This window comes from Tamandua tetradactyla, chromosome 2 (assembly GCF_023851605.1).
Source record: "Tamandua tetradactyla isolate mTamTet1 chromosome 2, mTamTet1.pri, whole genome shotgun sequence".
In the NCBI taxonomy this organism is placed as follows: Eukaryota; Metazoa; Chordata; class Mammalia; order Pilosa; family Myrmecophagidae; genus Tamandua; species Tamandua tetradactyla.
Window position 1 is genome coordinate 176332480 of NC_135328.1, and position 14646 is coordinate 176347125.

Below are 14646 nucleotides of genomic sequence, written 5' to 3' on the forward strand. Positions count from 1 at the left end.
GTGGCGGTTGGGGGAGGGGAGGACCTAAGTCAGTGTCTTTGAATCCAAGTCTAAGTACCAACTTTAAAAATAGGGACAGAGGCCCAGAGAGGGACTTAGCCACTGTCACCCAGCCCAGAGGCAGGCTGGGACCTTGAGGTCTGAGCAGTCTTTCTCTGGGAGGCGTGTCAAGGGCAGGCTGAAGGTAAGCCTGAACGAGGCCAGCCTTTCAGTCCATCTTGTCATCAACCTCTGCCTCCAGAAGGGCTGTGAGTGCTGGGGGACACTCCTGGGGCTGAGGGCTGCCCCGTCCCTTCTAAAAACACCCCCAAACTGCCCTTCACTTCAACTCTGCTGCCCAGCATCCACCTTAGCCTAACTGGATTCTTCCTAAGAAGCTAGGGAGTTCTCTCCTGCAGGAGAACATGATGGTGAAAAGGAATATGTCTCTTCCCTCCTGGCCGCAGCGCATGCTATGGCAAGAAGTGTGGGGAAGCCAGGCGTGCAGGTTTGTCAGCCACACTTAGTGCGAGAAGGCAACAAAGAGCAGCTCTGTGTGCGTACGTTCGCACTCATGCACCCACACACGCCCCACACAAGCTCTTTCCAAGAACATCTCTTCAGGCCTGATGGCCAAGATAAAGGAGCCACTGGTCGGTCAACCCCAGGAGGAAATATCGCTCCTGTGGCCTTTGTTGTTCAAAGAGCTTTGCAAAATCTCCAAACTCCTCTTGGAAAGGATCCCAGGTGGAGGTGGCGTTTCCCCATAGCTGGAGACACTGGCCTGGAAGCGGAGGAGGCAAGCCCTAGGGGGCCCCCCCGCTGGGAGTCGTTTGCACCAGTGGCAGCAGCTTAATCCCTCACTTCCATTATTATTTTGATCAATTCCCACAAGCCTGGAGACAGGCGGAGATCTCCCCCATTTTATAGATGATAAGACAGAAGTTCACAGAAGCCTAGAGGTTTGTTAAAAGAGCCTACTGTGAGTCAGCACCAGAAATGGAACTGACTTGGCACCAGTCACAAGTTTAACCCAGTCCTGCCCTGGCCGCATTCTGAGCCCCACTTCTGGCCTCTAATTGAGCTGTAACTTGCCTTAGACTGAACCCTGCCCATGACCCCAACCAATCACTCATCCCAGTCACAAGCAGAGTTTTGGCCCTGGCCCCATTCTGAGCCCAACTCTGGCCCCAACTGAGCTGGGACCTTCCCCAGACTGGTCCCTGATCCTTGCCCCAGACTGATCCCTGATCCGAGCTTCAGTCTATCCCTGATCCTTGCCCCAGATTGCCTCTGCTGTCAGCTGTAAGCCTTCTGAGGTTAGGGGTGTATTCTTCTCACTCACCCCAGCTACTTTGCACACACATATATGTGTGATTAATTGAGTAATGTCTGTTTTACCCACTAGACTGTGTGTTCTGTGAGGGCCAGGAGGCTGAGTCTATTGTTGTTTGTCAGCACTGTGACAGTGTTATAATAACAGTAATTTATAACAACAGATATTTATTGGGCACTTACCACATGCCAGCTTTGTGCCGAGCACTTTACAGGTGCTAGCTCATTTCATCTTCGCAAAGCACCCTGAAGGAGGTGTTATCATCAGCCCCATTTTACAGATGAGGGCACTGAGCCCCAAGGTCGCACCAGGAGGAGGTGTATGGTGTCTGGTACGCTTAGTCCCTCCACCTGTCACACTCGGCGGCCTGGCTGAGGGATGGGAGCTGGGTAGAAAAGCCTCAGCTGAGGAAGCAGATGCATTTGGGCAGATGGGGGAAGCTGAGGGCTCCCTGGTGAGTCACTGTGGGCTGTGATGGCGTTCAGCAAGGGCTGAGGGAGATTGTCATAAGGGACTGAGACCAGCTATATAATTTGTGGAGTCCAGTGCAAAATGAAAATGCAGGGCTCCTTATTAAAAAAAAAAAATGATTAAGTACTTCAAGATGGCAACATCAGGGCATTACGGGGCCCTCTGAGTCCAGGGCCCTGTGCAACAGCACAGGTCATACACCCGAAAAGCTGGCGCAGGGAGAGAGCACGGGAAGTAGGGAGGTGGGCTTAGGGCAGCCCCTTGGGATGGATGAGTGGGTCAGGGAAGGTGGGTGTTACAGCAGCAGCTAGGCCCCAGTCCGACTCTCCTGCCGGCACGCGGGCAGCATCCTCAGCAGGCTGGAGCAGTGATCACCGAGGGGCTGCCCGGCGCCATGCAGGCAATGTGGCTAAGGAGCTCTGTATAGAGAAGAGCTGGTGCCACGGTGGGCCTGCTGGAGTGTGAGCAAGCCAGGGAGAATGCATGTCTGGGGAGTGGGGTGGGCGGTGTCACCCTGTGTCAGTGTGTCTGCAGGGACTGGGGAGGGAGGGAGATGTGGCCTGTGTGTATCTGAGGCTAGGAATAGGATGTGTGTGTGCACATGAGTGTGAGAAACAGAGAGACACACACACACCCTGGGATTGTATGATCCAGTGCAGAAGCATGTCCCGGGTGTATGAGAGAAAGACTCTGGGAGTGTGATTGTGAATGTGCGTGGGAGTGCAGGTGTGCCACCGTGTGAGTGGCTGAATGCTAGTGTGTGGCAGTCAGTTCGCATTCCCCCATCTCCACTCGTGGGCGCTGCCCTGCGCTGCCTTCCCTGCTGTGAGGGGCTTCAAAGCGAAGATACCTGCCCCCGCCAGGCAGCCCGCTCCCGGCCCCAGGCCTCTGTGGGGTGGGCTGCCCTTCGGGGACACGCTCCTGCCTGCCACAGGGTAGGTAGAGCTACAGAGCCGGCTCCTCACCTCCGCGCCTCCTTGCTGCTGGGGTGATCCTGGGCCAGTGGTGTCAGGTTCCCGGTGCCCGGGCCACCCCGCCTCCTTGCAGCCCTCTGAGGGCCTTTGTTGGAAGTTCAGACGAACTTGTCAGGGGGGCGGGCAGGAGGCCGCCTCCTAATCGGCTTTCCCAGAAGTGAGAGGAGAATGAGATTCCAGGGGGTGGGTGGGGGTGGGGGTGGGGGTCCAGCCCAGGGCAACTCTGTGGGAAAGGGACTGGGTGGGAGGGAAGGGGCAGGCCTGGCCTTAGAGGAGGCCATCCCCCCAGGACCCTCTCCGCAGGTGTCCCTTCCATGGGGGTCCCTAAGGGACCAGACCCTAAGCTGAAAGAATGCCGGGGCTGAGACCCAAGAAAGGAGGGACTTTGGGGAGAAGCTTCGGGGAGCCCCCTTCCGTCTCACTCTCTATGGACTGCTTGCTGGGCACCTCCTTGGCCTCCCCCAAGCATCCTCCTCTTTATCTCATCTGAGCCCCCCCAAGAAGCAGGTTGGGCACTGTTAGTGGTTCCCACTCAACAGAAGAGGAGACTGAGGACCAGAGAGGGGCAATGATCTACCCACAGGAAACAGCAAGCTGGGAGTAGCTTGCGTGACTCCACCAGTAGAATTTTCTGTGCTTCATTCAGTGTTTCTCTGAGGTCCCACTCCCAGGTGTAATAGGGCTGCATTTGCCAACTCTCTGTTGACAACCCCCAAGGTTAAAAGCCTGGATTTTGTGGCTACCCAGGTTTATACCTTCGCTAACCCATTGCTAGCTCTATGGTCCTGGGCAAACTGTTTAACCTCTCTTTGCCTCAGTTTCCTCATCTGTAAAATGGAGATAATAATAGAATCTACCTCAGAGAGTTGTGTAAGGATTAAGCGATTTGTGATTTGTAAAATGCCTGGCACAGAGAAAGTGCTACATAAGTATTTGTTAAATAAATTGAAGTCTGAAGCCTGCAGTGCAGACACGCTTGGATCCAGTGCCTCCCCACATCCTTCCTTGAATAGCTCTTAGGCTCCTTAATTACAGCAAGCAGGTGCAATCTGAGATCAGGATCATTCCCCACCCTTACCCCACCCCAGGGGTCCCCGACTACCCTGTTGCCAAGTCAAAGACCCGAGAACATCCTTGACCCCTCCCATGTCCCCAGTCATCACAGTTGTCTGCCCCCTCCACCTCTCACCAATGTGTCCCCTTCTCCCCTTCTCCAGCCCCTCCCCCCAGTCCAGGTCTCTGCCACCTCCTCTCCACAGGACATGACAATGGCCTCGTCCCTGGGCTCCCTGCCCCCAGCTCCTTCCCATACACATGTCCGCCATGCAGTAAAGATGTGCGTGTAGTAATGGGACAGGGAGGGGGGTTTCTAAAACGTGGGTCTGATCACAACACTCTGCCACTGGGAAAAGCTTCCAGGTGCCCCCCATGGCCCGCAAGATTGAGTCAAAGTTCCCAGCTTCCCTTTCCATCTGCAGCCCCTGGCATCACCACCCCATGGTCCCCAAGCCCCACCCAGACAAGCTCCTTGCTCTTCCTGGGCTCACCCAGCCAGCAAGGTCAGAAGCTTTATAAACTCCGAGCCCTCTCCCAGGATGCGTCCCTCTCTTGCCCTCAGCTCAAAAGTCCCCCAAGGAGCCTTTCTGATCACCCAGGCTGAGTTAGGGACCCCTCTTCTGTGCTCCCACAGTTCTCTATTGTTGAACCCCAAATCACCCTATGTCGTGATTGTCTTGAGCTCTGGGACTATGTTTTCCTTATTTGCTTCCATGCACCCAGAGCCCAGGACAAAGCCAGGCATACCGCATGGACTCAGGAGGTGCTGAGTGAAGGAGTGATTCGAATTGCAGGGTTACAGGGGGTAACCTCTGTGCGGGGGTGGGTGGGTGGAGGGGCTGGGGAGGTTGCATGGCAGGGCTGCAGTGTACAGGAGGCAGGCAGGCACGCAGCGACTGAGGGCGGGAGGAAGCAGTAGGAGATTTGGGGCAGACATATGATCTGTCAGCCCCTCCCAGGGAGGTGGGGGGTGTGCTCCCCGCCCTAATCCTCAGCCCCCTGAGGAGAGTGGAATGTGTCTCCCAGGGTCAGCAGCGACCTGGGAAGTGGGGAGGTCAGGGCCCTCCCCGGGGCCACTTGTGGCCTGAGGAGCCCGCCCCTGGGAAGCTCAGTAGGCCCAGTTGTTCCAGTCTGCTTGGGCTTCTCCTGCCAGGAATTCCGGAGAAAGAGGGAACCCAAACCTGGCAAGCAGCTCTTCTGCCTCTGGGACTCAGGGCAGACATTCTGGAACTCCTGGGAACAGGGCAGAGCAGAGCCGGAGAGGTGAAGGCTGAGGAGGGGAGCTTTTCTCATCAGTTTTTTCTGGGAACACAGCAGGAAGGACCAAGATTTCACAGCAAACAACTTCATTGTGCACTGCAGTTACTGCCTGTATATACAGTCCCTCACACTCTCTCTCTCTCTCTCCCTCCCTCTCTCTCTCTCCCAGACACACACACACACACACACACACACACACACACACACACACACACACGATGCTTATGAATTCACAGTACAGGTTCTCATATGTACATATAGGCTTGTAATAACACACAAGCATACATCAGGCGCCAGAGCTGGAACGACCATCATAAATCTCTAATCCAACCCACCATCCATAGCAGAAATCCCGTCTTCGTCCTCTGCTTGCTCACCTCTGAGGACGAGGCGCTCACTCCTTCCCAATGTCACCCACTCCATTGCAAACAGCTCTGGTTTTAGATCTAAATAGGCCTTCCCATCATCCCCGCTAGCCCCAGCTCACCTGCAGTTTCCCACAGAATGCCCTGCCCTTCTCCAGCCTGCAGACCACTGAGGCTGCCTTTCTCGGGTCTGAATACCCCTCAATGGTCCCTGCCACATGCATGTACTTGGGTGAGAGCCGATCAACCCAGAGAAGATGAAACCACCATCCTCTTCACCGTGCTCCCCCCTACCCCCCCATGACCACTCCAGAGTGGCACACCAGCCTGGCAAGGGCCATGGGGAGAGCTGCAAGGCCAGCATGAGAGCGACAGATCATGGGGGCAGCCTTCCTCCCTCCCCCACTGGTCACAGGCCCAGAGAGGCAGTGAGCTGACCTTGAGACACCCAACTGCTCCGGCCCCTGCAGGCAACTTCCCTGGGAACGAACATGGGCTGAGGTCTGTGCTGCTGGATCCTCTTTTATTTGCCAAATAGGACAAAGAACAGGTCACAACATCACAGATAGGCAGACGGACAAACAGACGGACGAATACACGGGACAGAGCATCATGCTGCACTACGTGGCGGCAGGGGGGCAAGGAAGTGGGGTGGTTTGAGTCTTGTTTTTCCAACTATCAGAATAAATAAATACAGTACACAGTGTTTTGCCACAGGCTGGCACAACCTCTAAGCACAAATGGCCACAAAACAGCTGGTTTGGAAAGCAGTCTGTGCAGCCTGCCAGCTGCAGAGTTGGGGTGGGATCCCAGGCCCCTGGACCATGCTCTGGGGAAGCGAGGAAGCAGGAAAAGGGAGACCTTAACTAGAAGGGAGAGGTGAGCAAAGAGGCTTTCCTGGAAGGGACAGTCAGAATTTGAACCTCAGTTCTCAGCCCTCTGGCCCAGCAGGTCTGGCAGAGGTTTCAGCTTCAGTTTCCATTTCAGGTATGCTGGGCCCACACCAAGTTCAGGCCCTCTGATGCCCTTGGGAGACTCGTGCCACCTACGAGTATGTTTTCCTTTTGCTGTCTAGCTGCTTTCAGCATCTGAGGCTGGTCCCCTAAACTAGGTTGAAATCTGCCTAGGAGTGGGGACCACATGCACGCTTCTCTGCCTTCTCTGGGCCACGAGCTTGTGAAATTGGGTCAATCGAATGACAGAAGTGTTGATAAAAAGATCTGAGGGAAGCTGGGCTGAGCCTGAGGTGGCCATACTCTAGCCTTGACACCCTCCTTGTGGTTACCTCCACTCCTCTGCTCAGTATTTTTGGCCCAGGCCAGAATCCCCCTCCTCACCTTTTTTCCTATCCAGAGCTTTCTCCATGGTTCCCAGCCCAGACTGACCCCCAAGAGGGATGGGTATTGACTGCTCCCAAACCAGTCCCACCAAGGCCCCAACAGACCCCTTTCTTTCTTCCCACCGGGAGAGGTGACAAGATTTAGGAGTCTTTACCCTGGATGTCAGAAGCAACCCCTCTGAGCAAGGAAGTGTGGGTAAGAGTGCAGCAGTGAGCCACAGAGGGTTGGGGCTCATGACCAGAAGTCTGTCCAAGCCCTCCCCTTCCCCCTACCCTGTTCGGAGCCTCTGAGACCATCCAGTGGCATAGAGATGGGTGGCCACAGTGGCTAGCCCTGGCACTAAAGAAAAGCAGGATCAACTCCAGACTATGCAAACCAGAAGGCACCCATTATACTCACTGGGAAACTGACGACCACAGACTGTGGCAGCGTCTGCAGAGAGGCCGAGAGTGCAACACCCACTGCCCCACAGCAAAGGAACTGTAATTTTCTAACTCATAAAGTCTGCTTCTGAGAGCCTTCTTGTCGGTGTTGTTGGTTTCACATGGGACTTTTGTCATGCAAGACTGTGAGCACTGATACACAGAATGTTAGCCTGGAAAGGACCTGACAGCTCATCTAATGCAGATGGGGGAACAGGCCCAGAGAGGCTGCAGGCTTGGCCAAGGTCACACAGCTTTGAAAGGGAAGCTGCTGAGCTAGGTTCCCTGGTCATAAACAGGAACACACCTTTCTGTGCCTAGGGGCTACCTGGGCAGAAGCCTTTTCTTCAACAATCACCTTTGAGATGGGAAGCCAGCAGAAGCCTGAGACTACAGGTTACTGTTTAGGTTACTGTTTAGTTTGCATTCACTGTAATAGGAGCCAAAATTCAGCCTTCAGTCCTGGACGGACAATAACTGCTGGCTCTGGAGGCTGGTGGGGGAAGAGGAGTACTGCCCCATTCCTCTGAGGAGACCTTCTCTCTGGAGGGCAGCCTTTCCCTGCTGCCTCCTACCAAAGAGAGGCCCAGAGCCCGTGGCAGGGGTGGGAGGGCGCCGCCCTGGGCTCGTCCTGGATGAACGCCACCCCAGCTCTCCGTCTCTCCTGTCTGCCCCAGCCTGACGGCCACCTCCAGTCCCCTCCTCCTGAGTCTGGGAAACTAGGACCTCAACGCTGAGGAGAGAGAAGAGAAAGCGACTCACAGCCCCTTCCAGGTTCCAGGCTTAGGGGAGGGAGAGTGTGGGCATGGGCGCCCCCTTCCCTCCGCACTCCAGGGTCTCCTGCCAGAGCCCTCCTGCTCCTATTGGGGATGGAAAGGAATTGCTGCCTAGAGAGGGATGGTGGGGGGCAGAAGAGAGAAAGGCAGCCGAGAAGTGGGGAGAGAGAAGAGAAGGAGAGGAACAGGAAGCAGCACAATTACCGAAACCAAAAAGACCCACAACCCCAAACAAAGCACGGGTTGGGATTTGACATGAACACAGCCAGCACCAAAGGAAGAAACCAGGCAGAGACAAGAAATGGGGGAAAGACTGAAGGTGCAAAAGACGGGGCGGCAGGTGGGGCAGGAAACAGAATAGAAGAAGGAAAGGAGAGAGACAGAGAAGGAGATGTCAGCAGGTGCTGCTAAAGCTGCAGGCAAGGATGGCAGTGGAAAGAAAAGGGTCAGGAGGGGAGCAGGGTGGGGGCCCTGGGGTGCTTGAAAATAGAGCTTTATATATTTATATTTATATCTCACATTCCACACATCAACTTACTATGGGGCGGGAGGGAAGGGAGGGAAGGGAGGAGGGGACACTGGGGAGGGGATCTGGCCAGTGAGAGCCTCTCACCCCCCCTGGGGCAAAGCTGGGCACACCCCAGCCTCTCACCTCCTCCCCACTGGGCCTCTGGGGGTGGGGCGGGGCGTCCAAGCAGGGCCATGCAGAGGGTGGGCGTGGGGCTTCCCTTCAGATCAGGGCTCTGGGGGAAGGGGGAGAGGGAGCAGGACCCCACACCCCAGGACGGGCTCTTAGGCGGAGCTCCTCGAGAGCTGTCTGGTGATATCCGTGGGCCTGGGGGTGGGGTACCCAAGACCTCTGACCCATGAAGCCAGGCGGTCAGTTGGGCAGCGTATCGAGTCCCAGCGAGGCCGCATGCTGCTTGGCCCGAAGCCGCAGGTTCTCGATGCTCGTGGTTTTACTGTTCAGGGCAGCCGAGGCAGGTGCCAGGCCGGCGGGGGGCGCGGGCAGCAGTGGGGACCCCCACACTCCCTGGTGGGCAGCAGCAGCTGCAGAGAGGGACTGGTAGTAGGACTGGCAGTGCAGTGAGCCCAGCGGGGCCATGTTGACGCCCAGGTAGGGCACGGCGGCGGCGGCGGCGGGGGCCGGGCCCCCCACCTCGAAGGACGAGTAGTGCACCAGGTTGTTGGTGGCTGCCATGTGCTGGCGGAACTGCTCCTGCAGGCGGAAGAGGCTCAGCGGGGATGAGGAGTAGGAGTGGGAGGGGCCCAGGAGGCCGCCACCCGGGGCTGCGGGGGCTATGGCCAGGCTGCCGGGAGAATCTGCAAACAGAGGACCCAAAGGCGCACTCAGGACAAGGGGCGGCCTCAGCCTCCCCCCACCCACCTCAGTGCTGCAGGCAAGGCAGGCTTTGGCTAACACTGCACGCGTCCTACCTCAGCCAGGGTATTCCCTGGTGCTCCAGGGGCCCTGCCAAGACCCAGGCGTCTGGGGTGCCCCCCTTATTTTTCAAGGGCAGTTATCGCCCCTTCGCCCTGTCCTGTCCATGGCTCCCATCCCTCCCTCCAGCTCTCACCTCTCAGCCCCTCTCCCCTCCCTGAGTGCCCTTCATAAACACAAGTCTCTGCTGTGCGTGGGAATCTGGTACCCATGCGGTATGCACCCAGTGTGCCCTGGTACCTCTGTACTGGCTGTGAAAATATTGAAATACTCTAATAATGGTTCATAAATAGCCTTGGCCCTGAGCCCCCCCGAGTGCCCCTCCTCAACCACCACAGCCCTACCCCAGGACCCCCGACCCCCTAGACCTTCCCATGCTCCAGCCACCAAAGGTGATCTCCTGGGCCCTGCTACGGCCAGGGCCCAACTGGTCAAGCCCCTGAGGGCGGCCACTTAGACGTGTTGACTTTGATGAGATGTCTGCTCCCACCCACTTCAGATGTCCAGGCCCCTGTCTGTTTTCCCTCAGCCCCCAAGAAGTGTCCATCATGGACCCCCAGAAGTGCCCTTAAAGCCTCACCCGCCTTGGGGCTGCCCCTCTTGCAGCACAGCCCCTTGCTGTCAGCCCCAGGGCTCTTCTCGGTTTTGGGGTCCTCGGCACCCCCCCGCGGCTCCTCCTCCCGGTCCGGCTGGTCCTCGGGGGCTGACTCGCTGGCTGACTGCTCCGACAGGCTCAGGTGAAGCTCCGCAGGGGGGTCGCCGCTGGGCAGGCTGGGGGGCTGGGCAGTCTCCAGCTGGGAGTCTGGGATGGGGGCCTCAGCCTTGCCTTCCCCATGGGAGCCCTCAGCCTCCTTCTGCTTCTGGAGCTGTTCTTTCTGCAGGCTGCGCTGCTTCTTACGGAACTTGGCCCTACGGTTCTTGAACCACACCTAGGGGCAGGGAGAGGGGCAGGGAGAGGCGGGGAGGAAAGACGGGAAGTTGTGGAGCAGGATGCTCTGGGAGGGGGTGGAGGTGGTAGCATTGCCCCCACCCCCTCTGAGAAACACACTCCCTTCTCTTCCCAAACTCTCCTCCTAGCATTTTGGGCATTCATGGAGATCCCCGTTGCACCCTGGCACCGAGGGATGAAACGGTGGCTCCTGGACAATGGAAGCCAGCCTGGTGGGCTCATCTGCAAGTTCCAGTTAGGGGGCCTGGGCCCTACCTGCACCCGGGCCTCAGGAAGGTTGGTGCACATGGCCAGCCTCTCTCGCATCACCACGTCTGGGTAGTGAGTCTTCTGGAAGGTTTTCTCCAGCGCCTCAAGCTGCTGGGCGGTGAAAGCCGTGCGGCTGCGACGCTGTTTGCGGTGCTGGGAGCCATAGCGGGCCTCCAAGATGATGTCTTGAAATGTACAGCCGTTGGAGGGCAAGGAGAGGGGGCCCATTTAATTACGGGAAGTGAGGTTTGAATATTACCTAGCTCTGACCCATGGTGGACACCCAGACTACTGCCAGAGCTGGACCTGGTCATTTCTCCTTGGAAGAAATGACCCTCTCCACATGGCTGGGTTTTCAGGATCTCTCAACCCCATCATCCAGTGTCAGGACCAGAGCTCTAACTCATCTCCATGAATGGCTATCAGGAGCGTGACTGAGGGAGTTTAGTTCATTTGGTAATGGGGGGAGGGGGAAAAGTGTTGACCTGAGATTCTTAAAGTACCAAGATACAATGAGTATAATATTCTGAAATTGCTGATGGTAAGAATCTGTACTCCATGTCCTGAAGGTTCTAATGCCTTATGACCCTAGATGGTTTTTATGTTACCAGACATATGGGTAGGACTGTAGAGGAACCAGCCTGTCCCCACTCCAAGCCTCAGTTGCTGGCATCTGATCTCTGTATTTTCCTCTTTAGAGAAGCAGGCAGAAGGTCAAGACTGGGTACCACAAGCCTTTCCTGGCATCGGATTACTAGCCCCTGACCAGCACCAGCTATGGGCTGGTACTTATATGCAAGGTCCAGTTTTAGGAGGTCTGACTGGGCTGACAAAATTCACTGCAGTGCAAGTGCTGGCACTTGATTCTATGTCTTTTAGGTATAAATCTCATCATCCCAGTTGGCCTGTAAGTCTCTGATGGCAAGACCTAAGTCTCCTGCTCTTGGGTTTCCTGAACAGAAAGCTTGGCTCTAGAAGGGACCCCAGAGCCCAGGGAAGGCTTGTTGTACCCAGTCTTGACCTTCTGCCTGCTTCTCCAAAGAGGAAAATACAGAGATCAGATGCCAGCAACTGAGGCTTGGCATGGGGACAGGCTGGTGGATCCCCCACAGTTCTGCCCATATGTCTGGTAACACAAAAACCATCTAGAACAGGCATCTGCCTAGGGTTGGGGTCTAGTCTCGAGCCCTACTTCTTGCCTAGTCCCCAAGAGATGGGCAGTAACCTCAGTCCCCAATGCCTTCCACCACCACATAAACGGATCCTGGGCGGACTGCGCTGAAGGGAATCTGAGTTCCCTCAGCCTCTGGGCAGGGTGGCCAGAGTCTTCCCCCTGCACTCCAGGGAAATCTTCCAAATCAAGCTAAATGGGGGAGAGGGAGGTAACCGAGTGTCCAGAAAACCTCAGACTTCAGGCTCTTTCTTCTTTAGGTTAAAGAGAGATCCATGAACCCTCAAAAACTGGCTCTACTCCCAAACCAGAGTGATCCCTGGTCTAGGCCATTTGCAAAGCTGGTCACTAGAGGGCAGGGGAGTGAGTGGAGACCTCTCAGTCAGCTGCACTCTGGTTGGGGGAGCAATAACCCAGCACCCTGTTGCTGGCTCCACGGACTGCAAGGGTGGGTGGTCGCTGGCTGGAGGCCATTGGAAAACCTCCAGCCAGAAGGGGAGGCCTCCATACAAAAGCTGCCCTGGAGCTGATGCCCCTTCTTCTTCAGAATTCGAGAAACAGGGAGATGGGCTGAATGCCCCCAGTTTCTCTGCCTCCATCAAAGGTGAGTCTCCCTCCCCGACTCCTTCCCTCTGGTCTCTGGTCCTTGGTCCTGGAACACTGTTGGGAGCAGATGTCACCACCTGATTGAGCACAGGGAATTCACTCCAAAATAAGGAAGTAGCCATAGCCAGGGCAGGACTGCACCCAACTGCCCCATGCCAGAAAGCAATGACCCCATGCTGATCTAGAGGAGATGCCAGGGGCCTGGTTTTATTCAGCCCTGAGGCCCAGAAAGGGCTAGAAGAGTGAGAGTAGCAGGCTCCTTATATCCAGTCCCATTTCTGTACCTTTGCTAATGCTGGTCCTCTTCCTTTCTCTGACTTTTTAAGACCTCCCTTCAGCCCCATTGCCTGCAGGAAGCCCTCCCTGACTGCACTGGCTGCCCCACCAGATGACCCTGACTATGTACCTACTGTCATGCCCTCTCATGGCTCTTTAGGCACCTTTGGCCTTTGGCATGCCCTGAAGTCCTTTGAGGATTGCCTGACACTGGGTTGTGCCCTCACATGCTCACCAGCTGCTCAAGGCTTGGCCCAGGGAAAAGTGGGGCAGGTGGCATCCCCTCCCAGGATAGCAAATGCCTCACCTATGCCATCACATTCTTCTCACGCCCACTGAGAGGCTGTCAGGGCAGGGCAACCATCAGTTGATTAAAGAGTGGGGGGACCAGGCTGGAGCTGCCCCGTGGCATTTACCTTGGGCCTTGGGTAATAATGGCTTCTGAGCACTGTCTGCATGCCAGGCTCTGTGCTGAATATTTTGCATATGCTATCTCAAATAACCTCCCAACATCCTATGGGATGGGTGCTGTCATTGTCCTCTTTTCATACATGGGGAAACTGAGGCTCAGAGAAAAGAGATGAGCATGTAGACTTGCACCAACTGCAAGTCTGACTCCACAGCTCATATTCTTAGCAACACTGCCCCATTCCCACCCACTCCAGCTCAGGCTTAACCTCTCTCAGCCTCAGTTTCCTTGTCTTTAAAACAGAGATAATGGCTGGGATGTGGTAGAGATTGAATGTACGATATACAGATGGCGAGGGCCTTGCACAGTGCCAAGCTTAATACCTAGAAATTGCTTTTGTTTAGATGACCCCCCCATGTTGAAATACCCTCCCTGGACACCTCAGCCCTCCTCCAGCTGCTTTCTAGTTGTAAGGACCTGGGCAAGTCCCTTACTCTCCTGCCTCAGTTTCCTCATCTGTGGGATGGGTGAATGCAGACCTCTACCTTTGTCACAGGGCCGTTATGGGAATGTGAAGACATAGGAGAGCTCCAGTGTCCCGCATGCTGCTGGTGCACAGCAGGAGCTCTGGATATATATATATATATGCCTGAATTTCAATTGGCACCTCTCTACCTTGCTAAATGACCGGGGTCTTTCTGAGCCTCCCAGAGCGCTCTTTCCCAATCTCCCCTCCTCCCCCCCCCAACACTGCCCCCGCCCCAAGGAGCCCATCCCCAGGGCTCTTACCAGCCAGACGCTCTGCCAAGGTAAGCGCGTGCACTGACGGCCGGTAGTCGGGCGCGTGCTGGGCCTGCTGGGCCGCCTGCTGGTGCAGGTTGTACATGGCGCTGAGCGAGTTCATAGCATGCAGGGAGTAGCCGTTCACCCCGTAGTGCTGCATCGCGGCATCCGCCTGCAGACAGGGGAAGGGGAGAGGGGACATGGGGCAGGGCTGCCAGACCCCACCCTGGTGGGAGACCCCAACCCCAGCCAGACCCTGCGTGTCCACCTCACTCCCAGGAACTTCTGCTCCTCATCCTGAAGTAGACTGCCTCATCCACGTCCTGGAGGGTGAGGGCTCCTGCAGCTGTTCATTCATTCATCTAGTCATTCATTGATTCACTCGTCAGGACCTATTCACTATAAGCTTTAATGCCCTGGATATAATTCCAGACTACCTGGCGAATCTCATCTTTACCATTTAGAAGCTTTGTAACCCTGGGCAAGCAAGCCATGTAACCTTTCTGACCCTCAGTTTTTCCACCTGCAGAATGGGGATAACACTACTTACCTCATGGGGTTATTTCAAGGATTTACAGAAGCTTTTAGAATAGGGCCTGGCACATGATATGTACTCAGTAATGTTGGTCATTGTGATGTACCAGTTCATTTGCTGCTTTATGCTGTCATCTCTTCATTCAATCACCCAGACCCAGACACTTACTCTTTTGTACATTTATTGAGTCACTCACACTCATATTCACTCATTCAGCAAACACCTATTAAGTCCCGTTCAGGGCCAAG

The 14646-nt window shown here is 55.8% G+C and overlaps 1 protein-coding gene across 2 annotated transcripts; it reads right to left on the reverse strand.

The window, feature by feature from the left end:
• Positions 1-8859: 8859 nt before the first annotated feature.
• Positions 8860-14032, reverse strand: DMBX1 (diencephalon/mesencephalon homeobox 1). Of its 2 annotated transcripts, none has more exons than XM_077136699.1 (4): positions 13870-14032; positions 10625-10803; positions 10001-10349; positions 8860-9302 (listed from the first exon to the last, which is right to left on the reverse strand). In XM_077136699.1, the coding sequence occupies exons 1-4, from the start codon at positions 14021-14023 to the stop codon at positions 8860-8862; spliced, it is 1125 nt and encodes a 374-aa protein (XP_076992814.1). In that variant the 5' UTR covers positions 14024-14032. The 2 variants fall into 2 exon arrangements, with proteins under 2 accessions (XP_076992814.1, XP_076992806.1); XM_077136691.1 differs by having other exon boundaries at positions 10625-10820; positions 13872-14023.
• Positions 14033-14646: the final 614 nt, after the last annotated feature.